At 54.8% G+C, this 17189-nt stretch overlaps 4 protein-coding genes across 4 annotated transcripts; 1 reads left to right on the top strand and 3 right to left on the bottom strand.

Moving 5' to 3' along the window:
- Window positions 1-1385: 1385 nt before the first annotated feature.
- Window positions 1386-5093, bottom strand: rga1 (Rho-type GTPase-activating protein 1; the record flags this gene model as incomplete). The annotated part of the gene is made up of 4 exons (XM_032020196.1): window positions 1386-1853; window positions 1910-3936; window positions 3983-4679; window positions 4743-5093. 4 exons carry the CDS (start codon window positions 5091-5093, stop codon window positions 1386-1388), a joined length of 3543 nt encoding a protein of 1180 aa, XP_031882948.1.
- Window positions 5094-8169: 3076 nt separating this feature from the next.
- Window positions 8170-9276, bottom strand: CGGC5_v000761 (uncharacterized protein; the record flags this gene model as incomplete). Its single annotated transcript, XM_032020198.1, has 1 exon — window positions 8170-9276. The coding sequence occupies one exon, from the start codon at window positions 9274-9276 to the stop codon at window positions 8170-8172; it is 1107 nt and encodes a 368-aa protein (XP_031882773.1).
- Window positions 9277-10094: 818 nt separating this feature from the next.
- FCA1 (Cytosine deaminase) lies at window positions 10095-10858 on the top strand (the record flags this gene model as incomplete). The annotated part of the gene is made up of 6 exons (XM_032020199.1): window positions 10095-10166; window positions 10244-10330; window positions 10392-10446; window positions 10508-10546; window positions 10607-10778; window positions 10834-10858. The coding sequence occupies 6 exons, from the start codon at window positions 10095-10097 to the stop codon at window positions 10856-10858; spliced, it is 450 nt and encodes a 149-aa protein (XP_031882772.1).
- Window positions 10859-11225: 367 nt separating this feature from the next.
- SNT2 (E3 ubiquitin-protein ligase SNT2) lies at window positions 11226-16428 on the bottom strand (the record flags this gene model as incomplete). The annotated part of the gene is made up of 5 exons (XM_032020200.1): window positions 11226-12682; window positions 12736-13132; window positions 13186-15025; window positions 15091-15574; window positions 15660-16428. The coding sequence occupies 5 exons, from the start codon at window positions 16426-16428 to the stop codon at window positions 11226-11228; spliced, it is 4947 nt and encodes a 1648-aa protein (XP_031882767.1).
- Between the last annotated feature and the right edge of the window lie 761 nt (window positions 16429-17189).

Here is a 17189-nt window from a genome sequence, read left to right as displayed (position 1 = left end):
GCACAATTGCAGGATCTTCAGCCAATGCCCTCTGATAGTCGATTCTACGTCGAAAACGCGTCTTTAGTTGTGGTTGGCGTCGTACGAAGTTCTCTGCCCATCGCGGTCCGACACGCGTCGCGTCACGTTCGTCAAGGAGACAATCGGCCATATCTCGTACGTCGTCAAGTCGCGGTGGAAATCCTCGATCGATCAGGTCAATAACTCGTTCAAGAATCACAGTTTCTTCCACCTGAGTCATCTTCATTGAATTCGTACGAGTTTCGCGTCGTGGTAGAAGTCCAGCGCGTCGGTCGCGAAGTGTAGTTCTCGGGACCTTATAGATAGAAGCTGCTTTTCGAACGGATAGTTTTGGGTCCTTTTTAATAGCTTCAATTGCAAGGATAATGCGACTTTCATTTGAAGAAGAACTCATGGTCGTACGTAGAGGAAGGTTGTTGTGAAGGTGAAGAGTGTAGAATTAAGGAAAAGTGGGCGGCTCGCTATGATGGGCGACTCGCTATGCATATACGTTATCATAAAAGGGACTAATAAACGGCCTGCGGCCACGTCAAGAGCTAAAGACAACATGTTGGGAAAAAAACAGAACAAGCAATCGTTAGCGACAGAGAGTATCATGAGGGAAACCTGCAGGGAAATGTTTTCCCGCTTTGATCGCATTAGCGAAACTATCTGGTTCTTTCACCTCGTTCGAGCTACCAAAGCAAGGCTCTTGTCGCCTCGTACAGCCTTGAGCCCAAGGCAAAAACAGGCAACTTTTCCCCCTCACCCCCTCTCGCCTGTCGCCTTCTCATTCCTCTCGAAGTCCTCAAAAATGGTAATCCGACATCCCCATTCCAACAAACAGAAGCGAAGCTATAGTAGGTCTCGCACGCAAGCCAAGAAGAAATCAAGGCTCGGTCAACCCATGTGAATCAAACATCCAGCCAGTCCTGCCCATCGACAAGTCGATGGACCCTGAGGCCATACTCCAAACCAAACCGCCAAACCAAAGCCAAACCTCCCTCATCCCCAGCAGACGACCAATCATGTCGTGAAAGAAGACCAACAGACTGCAAGAGTCCCTCGTTTCATGGTCTGATGCTTTACTCTCAGAGAAGCTAAGAAGTAAAGGGTTCGAAAAAAAGCTTTGAAAAGAACTCGAAAAATTCATTCATGCCGCCTTGTCGTGAGTAGAAGTAACCGAACAAAAGGGAAATCTTTTTGTTCCTTTTGATCAAAAAGGGTTAGGAACGCCGCCAACGATGCATGGATATGTATGTGACTCTCAAAACCCAAATTGCAATCCCGATAGAATGCATATGAAGCAGTGCATGCGAATGGATAGCAGCACACTTCGTTGTGTGTATGTGTGCACAGCCTGCCACCTTTGTGACCTAACAGGGCTATGTATGTCCACCAACTCCCACACCACCGTTCTGCCGTCCCCAAGCAGCAGAGTTGCGCCATTCACGCTTCTGTGCATCAGTTGGGCCCTCAGTATCAGAGTGTTCAGGCTGGTTGGCATAGGGTGAGGGGTGACCGTTCTCTTCATGTGGCCGCCACCTTTGAGGAGGTGTGTTGGCGTTGGGATGAGGATGGTAAGGCAGGACCATGGTAGGCAGAGGGTCCTGTACAGGGCGGACACTGCTCTCTTGCTGTTGCCACAGAGCGGGGTCCGTCTCAACTCGTCGGGGAGGTGGGCGAGTGGAGTTGTCCGGTCTGTTAAAGACCTCATTGACTTCGCCCAATCCTGGTCTCTGGCCAATGCGGTCCTGGTAGCGCTTCAGGATATCCTTGGTGCTCAGATCAGCACCGTTTCCGGAGCCAAACACGAAGGGATCATTCACTAGATCCATGAGCTCGTCGGGAACCTATAACGCAATATTAGTTAGTGATGCTGAAACAAGCGTGTGAGTGTGGAACATACCAGGCACATCTCCTCAATGTAAGTGATCATGTCTTGTACAGCAACAATAGCGAACATTGGATCGCTGTCCAGAGCAGGAGCTTTGTTACTGCTGTAGAGGATGTTGGGCGCGATAACAGTCGCCAGGTTCTTGATGTCCATTCTCGAACCAGCCTCTTCATCGACCTGATGGAAAGATCCAGCCCACTTGAGGAAGCAGAACAGAATCTCCAAGGAGTCCCTGTGGACCTTGGGGAGCAGACAGCAGATGAGATGAAGATACTGCTTTCTCTTGGCGTCATCCTGAATCTTGGCAACAACGATCCAAAGACGTTGAAGCTTAAATGTCATGAGGGGGTCGGGCAGCTCACGCAGGTAGCGCTTCAGCAACGCAGCGACTTGGACAACAGGCTGGTCCATGAAGCTGATGTTATCGCAACCCTCACGGTCAATCCTCTCCACAAGTTCAGTGAGCTTCTTGATGTTGCCGTTCTTCCTGAAAACACCCTCGACCGAAAGGTCCATCTTTCTCATGGAGCTGATGATATCATCAATGATGGCAGGGATTTTGAGAGCTCCAGGTCCCACACCATCCGTCGACTCGGCACCGTCCTTCTCAATGATAATCTCCAGAGGCACTCCGAAGATGCCCTTCTTCTTGGCATTCTTTGGCCTGTCGTTCTTGAACGCCTTACCCAAGTTCTTCCAGAACGTGGGCTGCTTCCTCGACTCGATGAAACTTAAGAGCTCGTCCAGAGTAAACTCGTTCTCGACCGCGGGATGGAGGGTCAGGACCGCCAAGTGACGGACAATGAAGTACTCTAGGCCCGAAAGTTCCGAAAAGTACTTCCTTCCCAATCGCTGGGGCAAAGGGTCACCTGCGCGGATCTCGGCCTCTCTGCCCGCAGACTGCGATCTCTGGTGACCCATGGGGTCAGTTGCGGGCGATCGAAAAAGCTCCTGGCGGCCAGGCTTGTTCTGCTGCTCCTTGACTTGCTCAGCCGCGACAATTCTGGGGATGTCGTCCAGGGTCAGGGCGTCCTGGTGGTTGAACATCTTATCCGTGGTTCCTTCGTCGTTTGGGCCGCGGTCTTCGACGATCGAAAAGCCTCCATCGCCTCGTCCAAGGTCCTCGCCGGCAGATCCAGGGCGGACGCTGCGTCCCTCGGGGCCATCCATAATGCGCGAGGTTCGGGCCTTTCTGAAGCTAGATGATAAGTGCTTGTCGAGACGAGTACTCCTCAAGCGGCGAACGTCGTTCAGCGTGTTCTCGTAAGAAGACTCGCGGTTGTGCTCTCTTTGATCTCCAGCGTATGATTTGGAGCGGTTGTCAGAGTTGAGGTAGGGTGCCTCGCCTGGGGCAAGAGTTCGAGGGCCCTCGCCTGGTCCGTACCCATCCATGTTCTGGTCATCGTTCTGCCGAGGCAGGGCACCGCTGCTTCGGAGAATGTCCAACAACCTTGCGAGCGCCACCTTGAGAAGGAAAACGTACTGCTGCAACTTTGTGACATGCTCAAAAGGTGGCATGTCGTCGCTGTTGATGCCGACACAGTTGGTGCACCAGATCGAGTTGTCGAATGCGTTGTAGCGCGCCTCCTCCAGTTTGCGGCCGAGCTCCTTGTTGCAGCTTTTGCAGCCCACACAGGCAATATGCCACCGTCTCTCTGAGTTCTTCGCACACTCATCCTCGACTGACTTGTTGCAGAGCGCACAGTGGTCCGAGTCCTTGGCTGAGAGCCGAGAGTTACCGGTGATAGCCTGCAAGGTGTTGTCGTCACTCTTCACAGTGTCCAGCTCATTAAGGTCATCTAGGAATTGGTAAATGCCGTCGGAGCTCTTAGACTCCTTCTCAAGGCGGAGCGCTCCCTGGAGACAAATGCGGATGAGGAGCTTGAGGTAGTGGGCGAGACCTGTGACGAGGGACAGAAGCTCCTGGGTGACGCCAAGCTTCCGTGCTCCCGTGTCCTGGGTCTTGGACAGCAGAGAAAAGAAAGACACTATCTTCTTGCAAAGAAGCTTGGCTTCACGGCCGTACGACAACCCTATTTCTGGCCAGTTAGCAAAACCCGCAAGACGTACGCCAGAGTAACAAACCTTTCAGCTTCAATTCGTCCATGGACAGGTCCAGACGATCGGCGGACTGGAACAGAATTTCGACGTGCCAGATGAACTTCTTCGCGACGAGCACGCCGTCGACGTAGGCGCCATTGCTAACGTGCAGAAGCATGTCGGAGATGCAAGCGGCGGACGACTCCTCGAAGGTGGACAGGACGCTCCAGATGCGGTAGACTTTCTCCTCCATGCGCTCTTCCTCCTGCCTAATGATTTCGCGCGTGGCGGGGTCATCGCTCTCCTGGGGTATCTCGGGGGTTTCGCTCGGCTGTGTAAGTCGTACATTCCAAAACTTGTGAATCATGTAGCACTCGGGATGCCAGTGCTGGTTCTGACCGTTTCTGAAGATCTCCACAAACTGCTTGAGAATGGCAGTCTGGCAGCCGTTGCATCGTTGCGCGAACTGCGTGGAGTAGTGGTAGTGACAGTAGACATGGCCATCGTGCTCATAGTAACTATCTTGAGCGCCGAAGACTGTGGGACACATTGAGCATGTGAAATGGTCGACATGGTACTTGCGGTCGAGTGCTGTGATGTAAGAGCCACGCAGAGCCCCTCCGCACTTGTAGCAGAGGAGACCAAGCCTGCGGAAGTAGTCTGTCTCGCACAACGGGTATTGACCCTCGCCATTCTCGTCGTCGACGGGGAAGAACTTGGAGGCAACAATCTGGCCGCAGTCCTGGAAGGGCAAGGGTGTTAGAAGGGGCCAGAACGGTTAAAGGGGGAGGGTCTCAGGGCGTACTCGACACTTGAAGCAGTCCAGATGAAAGGTTCCATCCAGTGCGCGCACGAATTGACCGGTGAGAGGCTCTCCACACTTTTTGCAGATTCTCTGTTGACCGCTAGCTGATCGTGCACCACCTCTTCCCTTGGATCTGCTGCGTTCGCGGCTCTGTCTCGGGTCGCCCTCTCTTCCAGGGGTTCTGGGACCAGGGGAGCGTGAAGGCTGCTGGTTGCGATAATTGCTGTTGTCGGGAGTTCTGCGTCCTCCGTTCTGCCATCCTCTCTCGCCAGGGTACGCGGGTTCCATTGGGGCGGCGGGGTGGGCATGCAGGCGGTCGTCGGGCGCCGTATGATCGTAATCCGACGCCATGGTGAAGTGGTGTGTCGGTGTGTGCAGGCTGATGGTGTGTTCGAATTCGGGACTCTCAGCTGGCAGGGCGTCGTGGATTGAAAGCGGCCCGTCAGCCTCGAGTGTCGGACTTGGGAATTGGCAGGAAATTATCGGTCGGCATCAGCTGGACCGTAGATTGGCCGGGGTCGTTGTTGAGGAGATGGGTATGTATTGGGGCGTCGAATTGAAGGAGTCGGGTTGTCGTCGCACGGCGGCGGTACGGTGCTGAGCAATACTAAATAAGTCGGGTAATGAATGGTCGGCAGCTACTCGCGTGACTGGGTGACGACGGCAGGCCACGTCGCTGGGCACCGGGCTGAAGAAAAAGATGACGGATGTGGGAGAGTGAGAGTGGTGGTCGGGATTGAATTTTGGGAGGTGAGTCGATCGAGGCAAGGACTCTAAGTCGGGGACGGGGTCGGGGTCGGGTCAGGGTGAGGGTGACCTGAGCCTGAGAAGGTAAGGTAATAGGTAAGAAGAGCACCGCGCCTACTTTGCTGAGGGCGTGGGTGCAGGTGGTGAGGGTCGGGGGATGGAGACCAGGTTAGGGTCGCTGAGGTCAGGTTGTGGTTGTGGTTAGGTCGTTACGGGCTGTATCCGAAGACCAGCGGCAGGGCAGGTAGATGCTGCGCGGTGTGCAAGGCAAGGAAGGCACTTGGTGAGGGGACCGCGTACCGTGGGCTGGCTGCTGCACCTGGCTTGTGGCAGTGGGCGGCAGGCAGTGGGCAGTGGAGCACGGCGTCGTTGTTTTGGAGCTGAAATCAGCGCCCAAGACGGGAAGGAACCACAACGACAACGCAGACGAATGGGGGAAGGAGCAGCCACCCAGAAGAAGAAGAAGGAATGGGAGAAAAGGCGGGCGATGAGGAACTTGAGGAAGAAAAATAAAGATAAAAGGTAGGATGAGGAAACAACAAGGTCCCGTCTGAAGCGACGGCGACTGGGCAGTATGCGTTGGGTAAGGTATGCGTGTGTTGTCAATCGCGGGGGAGACAGAGAGAGGGGGACAAGTGCAAGCAAGCAAGTTGCAGCGGCGGCGGCGGCTGGTGCAGATGCGGGTTTAGGCGCAGGTGCAGGCGCAGGTGCAAGAGTGTGTAAGTGCAGTAGGCACCTCGGGCAGCCCAGGTAGAACCCAGGAGGCAGACGGGAGGCGGGAGGTCAGAAACAGCACCAGCTGAAGCTGAGCGAAGGAGAAAAGGGGCCGGTTCAAGGCGATCAAAGCAGTGTGGGCGAAGGCGCGAGAATGGTTTTGTTGTGAGGCGTTCGTTGCTGGCCGTAGGGAGATTTAGTGTGGGCTCGATCGGCTGCACCCCAAACTTGGGCAAATCCCAAACCCGGCTGTGCACAGTGGTGCCGTCTAGGAAGGGACCAATGGGCCTTACCAAGGACCAGTGACCAGTGACGGAACCTTCTCTGCTATCCTATCCGAACCCAAGGCACCTTAATTACCTACCTGCCTTGGGATACGTAGCAGCCGGGAGGGGACCTGGTCTGAGTGGGCAGGCGATGGGGGGAGAGAGATAGGACGGGGTAGGAGCATAAAAAATGAAGGTGCCTTTCTTACCTAAGATAGGTACTTCGGTCTGCTCTTGCCTCCGACCACTGCTTCAAGAGACGAAATAAAAAAGGATGATGGCGGTGCACCAACTTTCTGCTGTGCCTTGCCGTGCCCTGGCCGTGTGGTTGTGTACAGGTAACGGCCGAGACAAAAGTATAGACGGTACGGCGTAAGGCAGATGCAGAGGCAAGTACTTAGGTAGACAGACGGGCGGGAAGGTAAGGCGAGGAAAGCAACGCAAAGGCAGGGGCACACGGGACGGAAATGGGAGGTGAGTTTGTCTCTCTACCGGTTTTTTTATTTTATTTTTTCCTCGTCTTTTTTTCTCTTCGGGTGCAGATTGGAGGTACAAGGTGCAAGGAAGGCATGCTAATTACTCCTCACTGCCGTAGGGCGCTAATACAGGGATCGACGTCTCGATGCACTTTTTGGGTTCTTCAGAGATGCTGTCTTGTGCCGTCGACGACAAGAGGGACGTCTTACTTATTACGGGCCGCGAGTTACGACACGGAATAATCCAATATGAATCAACAGGGCAGGCTTTCGCTCGGAACTCTACAGATACGGGATGCAGAAGACAACCACAAATTTTTGAATGGCGCATGGTCAAGCCCACATCCCATCTCGTGATCTGAGATACCTTACCCCAAGTCGGGAACCTTATGAGGGCGTCGTGCTTCCTTCCTTTTCCCGTATTCCCTCTATTGAGCATGCCCCCAAAGAGGGGAAACTGCGGCGGAGGACAGAGCCCAAAAGGAAAGGGCCGCCCATTATCGATCAAAGTGATGCCTGCCTGCTGGGGCCTTTTACATTGGGTCCCGTCTACGGTCATTCCAGTGGCTCGTTTGGCCCCCGTGTCGGCGGGGATGGGGCTCTTTCACACTCCCACACACACTCTGTCTCTCACTTTTTCTCCAGAGTCTCTGGTGTATCTCGGGCTAGCTCTCTCTCAGTGGACATCCGCCTGCTAGGTAGACGAGACCTCTGATGATCGGGATGCTATTTACGATTGCTACGGCCAGGACGAGGGAGTGGAACTACCCCCCGGTCTTGTCAACCTCACCGCGTCCCGAGCCCCTTATTGGTGACTCGCCAGGGGGACGGTGCACGGCCCACCCAAACCTGGGTGGCGGAGAAGACATGCCCAGCCCAGTCGTCTTCACTGCATTTTTGGCCTCTTGGCCGCCCAGCCAGCTTGGCTTCTCGACACCTCCCGTTCCTGAGGTTCCTGAGGGAAGGACATCGGATCACATGCGTCATCACGTGGCTACATCGGGCTGATCTTCGGGCGTATCCAGTGTCTTTCCTCCTTGAGATGATCTCGAAACGGCCCCACCAAATTTTGATATACGAGTTTACTTTAGATAAACGCCGATGCAAGCTTCGGGAGAAATTGGTTCCCGAGTGACATTGTTACCGCAATCTGTTGATCTCCAACGGTCTCGCTCCACCCAAGGCATCCCCCCTCCCCCTCAGAACCGAGCCCCTCGCCAGAGTTTATGCAAACTTCATCGCGACCTTCTTTTTCAGCGCTTTTGCCTTTTGCACCCTCTTCTCCTGCTCAAGTCGCCCTGACTTCCTCGCACGCTTCAATCTCTTCTTCCGCGTTTGGATCTGAGCAAACTCGGCCCGGCTGGCGGGCCCACCCGTTATCATGTCATCTGATGGTCTGCGAGAGGCTTTGGCCCAGAAAGCTGCCTTGCTGAGCTTCGTTGTCTGATGTTCGGGAGTTGAGCTCGCGCATTGCTCAACATGTGCCTTGGCCTGGGCTGGGGTCATTGTCAGCTTCCTGGCCCGACCTTCGGCGGTCGAGTCTCGATAAGGCTCAAACGAGGTCATGAATCGGGGCGACGTGAGGCTGCGGGCTGCCTTGACCCTTGCTTTGGCTCGCGGTCGTGCATCGCTCTTTCCCTTCCGTGGAACATGAGCTCTGGTCTTTACCGATGGTCCGTCATTGCCGTTGTCATTCTTGGCGCGCTGCCCCTGCTTGGCTGCATTGCCTGCATATGTGTAATCGTAGTCAGCGTTGCGACTAGCATCACGTTGCTCTCTTTTCTCACTCTGGCTGCTTTTCAGACTCTCTCTCGAGCTTTTCGCTTCCGCGCAAGAGTCGGATGAGACGCACTTAGCCATGTTGTCAGCGTCGCTACCCCTTCGGTGGTTATCTCTGTTTCGTGAAGCCTTGTCTGCGGTGCTCTGCACATGGTTTCCATCGCCAACGCCGTCTTTCGGGGTTGGTCTTTCGGCCTCGAAAAGCTCCGGCAAGATCTGCCTTGCTGTTTCCCGCCACTGACAAACAGCAGGCTTGATGAAGCGGTGCCACTTGGGGCATACTTCGAATACGCATTTGCCTGTTGCCACGATCGTGATTCGGTATCGCCTTCGCACCATGCGGTCTGTGGCTGCCGGGCCTGGCTTCCACTTGGTGAAAGCCAACTCGTGGGGGTCAACTCTGTCGCATGCTCTGATGAGACGGTGATCCTCTAGTGTCAGTAGATGAGGCACAGCATGGTCGTGGACCTGCGCCCAGTCCCGAATTTTGCTGGTTAGCGCAAGAAATGCTAGCCGATCATGATGTCTCGAGGGGTGGCAGTCGTCTTCCATCTTGTGGTTGTGCTAGATCCGATCTGCGAAGTCGTTTTAGGTCTGTAAATCTGGTACTGGCTTGCCTTCTGAGTTGAAGACTTGATGAGTTAGGTGATAGAGGGTATGATGTGAAGAGAGAACTCTCTACGAAGCACTGTCTTATAAGAAAAAGAGAGGGATAGCTGACTAAAGCCTGTTGGATGGGAAAGACCACTATAGAGCCGCGCTTGCGTATTCATTATTTAATTTCAGCAAAAAAGAGCGTACATTTGGACGGCAGGAGGCTTTCGATAACTCGTTCAACATGCGATAGTAGTCGCTCAGCCAAATTTCAAGTTGGAGTTGGTGACAGAGCAAAACTTACGTCGCCCAATACATGAAAATCAAGACATAGCAGCACATCAAAGAACAGGATGTCTCTATATATTCAATATTTAAATATACAAAACGGCCTCAGCCATCATTGATACCTTGATTGATAACTCTCCCATAGTCTCTTTCTTGCGGCAGAACCTCCTCAATCGACCCAAGTGGACCCGCTGATAAGGATATCCCCAGATACCCTCACTATCTCCGCCGGCAAACCCGTCTCCATCATCCAACTCCTTAGCAGGAAAACCCCCCTTTTAGCGTCCAGTCCCATAGAAATATCATTAACCTCTCAAAAAGAAAAGGAGACCTCGGGCATAGCTCTGCAAGTGTTCACCGTGGTTTACTGAAAATCAAAACGTGATACGCGCAACTTTTTCAAAACTACATACCCCGCCCCCACCTCCCTCATATTTCCAACCTAACTCGAACGCCACCTTCCAACGCGACCGCAGCCGCCAGCCACAATGAACGACGCAGAGGGTCTCGCCATCGCGATCGAGGAGGCCAAGATTGGCGCCTCCGAAGGCGGTGTTCCCGTACGTACCGAGAAATGACAGTGTCAGAGCGACGCAGCATTTCATGGACTGGTAGACTGACGGGATCGACCATCAAGATCGGAGCAGCCCTGGTTTCCGCGGATGGTAAGCTTCTCGGCCGGGGCCACAACCGCCGTGTCCAGATGGGCTCTGCAATCCACCATGTAAGTCGAAACCTCCTATTTGGTCCAATGTTCCAGTACTAGACAAAAAATCACTTCCAAGGGCGAGACGGACGCTCTCTTCAACTCTGGCCGTTTGCCAGGCAAGACATACAAGGGTGAGCATTTTTCAAGACCATCTCCGACTCCGTCTCCTGCATAGACACTGACTTGCGCTAGGAAGCACAATGTATACGACACTCTCGCCCTGCGACATGTGTAAGTCTATAACTCTCACAACACTGCCGTGAACATCCGAGTTCCTCACATCAATTGTAGGCACCGGCGCCTGCCTCCTCTATGGCATTTCTCGCGTTGTCATCGGCGAGAACAAGACTTTCCTCGGCGGCGAGGAGTATCTCAAGCAACGTGGAGTGGAGGTCGCAGTCGTCGATAACGCAGAATGCAAGGCTCTTATGGACAAGTTTATCGCCGAGAAGCCTGAAGTATGGTAAGAGTTCATCCAAGCCCTAGCATGATAGGACCGGGTAGGCTGACGCAGACAGGAACGAGGATATTGGCGAGGAGTAAGTCTGGTGTGGCTTGCAAATACATTCGATCAACGTCACTTTGTGTAGGACAGCTTGGGGCTTCTTGAATGCGGATTCAATATTGATGTCATTTGCCGCTTCTATTCAACCATATCTAACAAAAAGTGCTTCACGGGATTAATTGTGCCACCCATATATTCCCGTGGTCTCAGTCACTTGCTATCATCACACTTCCAGCCCGCAAGAGCAAGAGCATCTTTGCATCTTCTACACAGACAACCCAGGCTGGACGCGTTACCGTTGATTTCCTAAAAGACCAATACAGGCCATCTTCCAACGCCTGGCCCGTCTCAAAATGCTTGATTGGCCGACAAGACTCCTGAAATTGATTTGATCGTGATCGTCGCCTAAGAAAGCAAATTGCGCAATGAAGGACTCGTGCTTGCGCCCGCCGGCCGGGGAGGCTCGTTCGTTGGCCGCATGCCCGGAGTTCTCAGAGGGCCTCCCGCGTCATGTCCCGGAGGGCTACTGGCGTACGGCGCTCGTTGGGGCAACAGTCCTCGCGAAAATGAGTCGGGGCCTCTTTGGGGCGGTCCGCCGTTGGGAATTCCATGGGGTGGCGCATGAGCGTCCTGCCGGTAAGGGTGCATATACGGCGGTCCGTGAGTAATAGGGCCTGCCATGAGAGGAGAAGGCGGCATTCCGTGTGGCGCTGGCTGGCCCATGTGCCCGTTTGGAACACCCGTCGGCAATGGAGGGTGCGTCTGTGGTACGGCCATCGGGGGCGGGCGCAGAGTAGACAGAGGTTGAAAAGGCGGATGTCGCTGAGGCGGCGAGTTGTGTTGAGGAGCGCGACCATGCCAGTCGTACCTTGGCCCCGGAGGTGGATGGCCATACGGGCCAGAAGGCTGGTGAGTCGCTGGTGGCGGTATGGGAGGAGGTGCCGGGGCCTGGACCGGTGGTGGCGCTGTAGGAGCCGCCGGGGGATGTCCTGCGGGCTGGGAGACAGGTGCAGACGGAGGCGGGGGCGGGGGCGGAGGCTGTACCGGGACATTGGCGGCAGCGGCGGCAGCAACAACCGGAGCTGGTGCCGGGGCCACCCAGGCGTATGCCGAGAGACTGCGCGCTCTAGCCTCTGGGCCGGTCGTGGGAGGGCTTCTCAAAGCCGGTGGGGGTGCAGCAAGAGCATGATGTGGCGGAACCACTGGGAGGGGCGGAGGCACCACTCGTGCAGCTTCAACGACGGGAGAAGGATCCTTCGGTGGATGGGGATTGGGCTTCCGCTTGGCCTTACGACACTTGTGGCATTGGAACTTTCTTTGCTCCACGAACTTTTGAGCCTCTGATCCGAGACTTCCATAGTGGCCATTGGTAAGCTCTCGCTCGTCAGAATTCTCAATGGGCCACCACTTGAGGCTGACATCAATACCGCAAGTAATGCAGATCTTCTCTCCAGCCTGGTGATCGTGGGCTGTCTCGCTGTTTGCTTGGTGGGAAACACCATTAACTGGGAGAGTTGTGGTTGAGGCTCGTCGAGCACCCGGAGTGACAGGCACACTGCACATCTTCGCAGCATTTGTCATCAGGTTGGCCTTCCGAACAGTACCAGTCAGAGTGAGATCCGCCTGCTTGTAGCTTTGGACGTAGAGCTGCAGGGCATTGAGCCCATCCTCGTTGACAATGTCGTGCATTCGGTGGACGATGGACTTTGTTGGAACATGGTCCTTGCACCAAACTGTCGCGGACATGACACCGCTTTCGCCGTTAATAGTCACCAGGTTGAACTGGTCTCTGCGGGACCCCTTAACGGGCGTAATGTCAAATCCAAGGAGGTAGCCCTGCTGGCGAGCGCATTCAACATGAACTATGAGGCGGTTGTTAGACAAGCTCATCAGACAAGGGGCTTCAGAAACATACCAGGATTGCGACAGTTGTGGCAGGCAACACAGGCACCTCCTTTGTGGCTACAGGCCTTGCAGACTTCATCATACCTCACGCGAGGAATAGAAGGAATGCCCTCAGAGGGACTAAGAGCCTTGGCGTTGCCAAACTTGACTTCAGGGGTCCAGACAGCGCAGGTGACATGCACCCAGTTGTTGTCGGCGGTGCGCTTGAGGGGCTCCCGAGGGTTCACTGGTCGGTTCGTTTCCTCCTGCTTCTTTCGGTAGTAGTCGGCAGTTTTCTGTGCTTGTTCACGTTCAAGCCTCTCCCGCTCCTTTTCTTTCTCTGACTTCTTCTTTGAGGTAGAGATCTTGGGCGGCTCAACAAAGTCATGTTCTGTATGCTCAATAGGGCACAGAACACACTTGTATTGCTGTTGGGAGTCAATATCATGCAGACTTCTGGCAAGTAGGCAGTATGACTTACAATAGAGATTTGAGGATTCTTGTCATTGACGCACATATCACAAGCCCATTTACCAGGATTCCTATTGTCAACAACACCATAGCAGTTGCGATGGACCGTCAAGCGACATTCCTTGCAAGACAGATGCTGATCTCCCAATGGCTCTAGTTGGTTGCAAATCGCGCAAGGCATGGTCCGCGCCTTGGGGATCTCGGGAGCTGGCGGGGGCGCAGGCTTCTCGGCAGCCTTCTCCTTCTTCTTCGGGTGGCTGGGTGCAGAGTCGGACGCCAATGGCTCTGAGTCTCGGTCGGGGGCGGCTCCCTTGAGCTTCTTGCGTGGCGGCTCGCTGGAGGGTGCGGCAACGGCGGCTGCAGGTGGCTCTGGGGTGTTGACGGGCGGCGGCGTGTTCCAGTAGGTGTGCATTTCCTTGGCGGCCTCGAGCTCCTTGAGTAACTCCTCGTCTTGGCGCTTCTTCCAGGCTTTACCACCGGCTTGCGCGATCTTCTTCGCAACCTCATCGACGTCCTCCCACTGGATGGCATAGCGCCGCCACAGCTCCGCGCACCTGCGGCAAAGTGCCTGGATGTACTGGCCGCCCTTGTCCTTGTTTGAGGATTTGCCTCCAGTCTCAGTGACTGGCGTTCCGGAAGCGTTCGGAGCTCTCCTCCATTGTCGGGAATACTTTGTGTGACAAAATTTGCAACAGAAGCCCTTCTTCTTGGTCTGGGCCTTTTCGGCGTCGAAGGCTGAATCGTCAGCGTCGTCGGCAATGTCGTCCTGCAGTTTGCTCGCAGCCTGTTCCGCCCTTTTGGCCTCCTTCTTGCTCTTCCTGTTCTGGAAATTGCCCCAAATTTGTTTGCCCTGAGGCGTCTTTTTCCACGTGTAGTAGTAACGGACGATCGTGCCTGGCGAAACAGACTTGACGTGTCGCTTAACCAGATAGAGCTCAGATCCATACTTATTCACACCCTCTTCGAACCTCTTCTGCTCAGTAGCGGTCAGGTCGGGCTCCTTGAAGGCTGATTTGTCGGTCTCTGCAAATAGTTTAAGGGCTCGGTCTGAATTGTAGCCGCTGTTGAAATACGTCTCCAGGGCCACATCGTGCAGGTTAGTGGAGTTCTTGGGAAGATTGAACTTGGGTGCCTGCTCTTCAGCCTTTTCCATGTACTTGTCCAGCTTATCTTCCCAGCCCTGGTTGGCTTCCGTATTCGCAGGAGGCATCCAAATCCGCGTGGACGTCGCATTCGGGTCATCACTGTCGAGATCCTCTCCTCTTGCCACATAGCCGGGGGGTTCGTCTTGCACCCACTTCGGCCGATTTTCGCGTTTGAGCTTCTCTTCCTCCAATTTTGCCTGGGCTTCCTTGGAGAGATTAGGTCCCTTCTTGCCCTGCCTCCTAGTCTCCAGAGGCTTCTGATACTGCACGGGCTGACCAGGCCAGGGGAGAACGTTCGCTTGATGCTTCGGGCCAATGCGGGTGCTGGCGCGTGGGTAAATGCGATCATCGTAATCCAGTGCATCCTCAGGCTTGCAGTGCATTCCAAGATATCGCCAAGGCCAAAGACTCGCTTGGTAAATCTGCTCAGCCGTGCCGGTGCGGTGCTCGTCGTCGTCGGCGAGACTGGTTCGCTCGGTGTCGATTTGCATTTCATCGTCATCATCATCATACAAATCATCGTCGTCGTCGCCGGCGGGATCCAGCAGATTTGGCGTGTGGCGAGCCTCCAACTTGCGCTCCTGCGCGCGGCTGCATGCAGCACAAGACCAGGCGAAACCTCTTGAGGGCTTCTTCAACAGCGGTGGCCTGACACAATTCATGTGATATGTCTTCTTACACACAGCACAGTCGACCGAGTCATTGCTGTTGCACTGTTAGTGACCCCAGGTCCCTCTCTCGGACTCAAACGGCGAAATGGGTGGACCAACCTTGCACAGTAGCCGCTGCATCGCTTGCAGGACTTCACCGCGCTAGTGAACTCTTTTCCGCGGCCCTGCTCCACAATAACGAATTTCCAGCGCTCGTCCAACACTTTCTTCACCCTTTCGGGGACGTTCACGATGGTGGACGTGGGGATGAGGTCGTAATTCTTCTGGATGTAGCGGTCGTACAGCTTCTCATACCAGAAACAATCTGACTTTTTCCGGTACTCGTCCATGTTGGGAATTTCAGCCTTATGCTTGATATGGCATTTGCCTCGCAATGCCGTCAGAGGACTGATGTCGGAATGCATCGTCGCAAACACTAAGCGAGTGTCGTTGACCTTTTTTCCAATGTCCTTTGGTCTGTAGAACCAATTGATGCGAAGTGCATCCACCGGCTTGGTGTTGTCATTCTGCGTGTGGAGAAACTCCATGATGCGGCCTAGGTAGTAAGGCTCGCCTGGGGGCTCACACACGAGGTAGACGTTGTCTGTGATGCGGATCAGCATGCCACCCTCCCGAAAAAAAAAACCAAATGCGCACAAGGATGGGTGTGTGGGTTGTTGGTGTCTTACCATTTGGTGCTAGTACAGTCCCGTCATCCGCCACCAACTTTCCATCCTTGGGGTTCGCGCCACAACTCTCGAAACTGAGCATGTTCGTCTCTGCATATGAGCTGGCATAGGGACCTGACGCGGCTTTTCGCGATGCAGCGGCGGACGGCGCTGCCTGTGCCTGTGATGCAGCTTGAGAAGTGGCCTTGCGCTTTTTGGTGGGCTGCGTCGTCGCCGATGAGCTGGATGTTTGTGCCGTCGGAGCTGGATTGGCGGCGGGCTGCGGATCCTTGGCACCATTTTGTGAGGAGACGGCCTTGGTGTCGTCGGATGTGAGAGCTTTGCGGGATGGGCCGTTGGAACGCGGAGGCTCCTGTGCGGAAGTCGCTGACACGTTACTGTGACGCGCCGATTTTTTGGACTCCTGATCCTTCTTTTCGGGGAAGTCGTCGTACATGTCAACGTCGATGTCTCTGTCTTCGGCGTAGTTGGGGCGCGAAGATCCAGTGCGATTCCGCGAGCGCGTTCCGTAGGGGTTGGCCGCCTCCATGGCGGCGTCCTTGGCAGCAAGGTCTGAGCCAGATGATGATGACTTGGCCATGGGTTGAGATGAGTTGCGCAGAGCAGCGTCAAGCTCAGTCAGATTCGCCTTCTGGGCGGCGGAGGATGCCTTGGAGGTTGATGCGCCCGACGTCGAAGGTTGCGCGGAATCCGAGGCGTCTTGAGCGGATGGGGTGGCGCTGGCAGATTGGTCCTCAGAACTGCTGGCATTTTGTGTTTTCTGCGCCATTGTTCTTGTGGCTAGCTGCGCGATGGCAGAAGGCAGGTTGAAGATAGTCGGGGCCCTTCCCGCAAAAAAGGTACAAGCAAGAGGGCCGACAGGTCGAAGCTCGTCTCTGGAGGAACGAAGGGGAGGCTCCGAGCCATATGACGACCGATCGAAAGAGTAGTCGACAGCTAGTGATGCAACGCGACGGGCGACGGAAACCAGATGGGGCCCATGAGACGGCTACGAGTCGGAGACAGACTCGAGCAGGAGGGTATTGTGATATTCAAATGATGACAATGTTTGGATATGACCAAGTCCTGCAGGTAGACAGCGAAGCCAAAGAGGGCGGGTGCGGGTGAGTGTGGGATATGGATGCGTATGCTTGTGTGGATGGGATGTATGCGTGTGGACGAGAGTGAGTGTGAGTGTAATCTGTAGAACAGGAAAAGGGAAGGGTGAGTATGTGTTGTGAGAGGACGATGGGCTGTGAGCGGAAGAAAATGACAGCCGAGCGTCAAGATGGAAGGCGGCGCGACCAGGGAGAGGTGAAGCTGGGTGAATTGGGTTGAGTTTGAAGGTGGTGAAGATGGGCAGGGAGGAAGTGATGTGTGGAAAGATGGAAGGAGAAGAGGAAGACGGGGCCGGGTCCAGACAAGCGGAAGACAAATGCTAAGGCAAGGAAAGTACGGTGCCGGCGTGGAGGTGTGGGAAGGCAGGCAAGGTACCTCACGGCAAGGCAAGGCAAGGCCAGGAAGAGGCAAGGTACTGCGGCAGAGGTAGAG

This window comes from Colletotrichum fructicola, assembly GCF_000319635.2.
Source record: "Colletotrichum fructicola Nara gc5 chromosome Unknown KSG_Nara_v1_contig01, whole genome shotgun sequence".
Taxonomy (NCBI): domain Eukaryota; kingdom Fungi; phylum Ascomycota; class Sordariomycetes; order Glomerellales; family Glomerellaceae; genus Colletotrichum; species Colletotrichum fructicola.
Note: the sequence above shows the minus strand (reverse complement) of the source record. Positions and strands in the feature narration are given on the sequence as shown.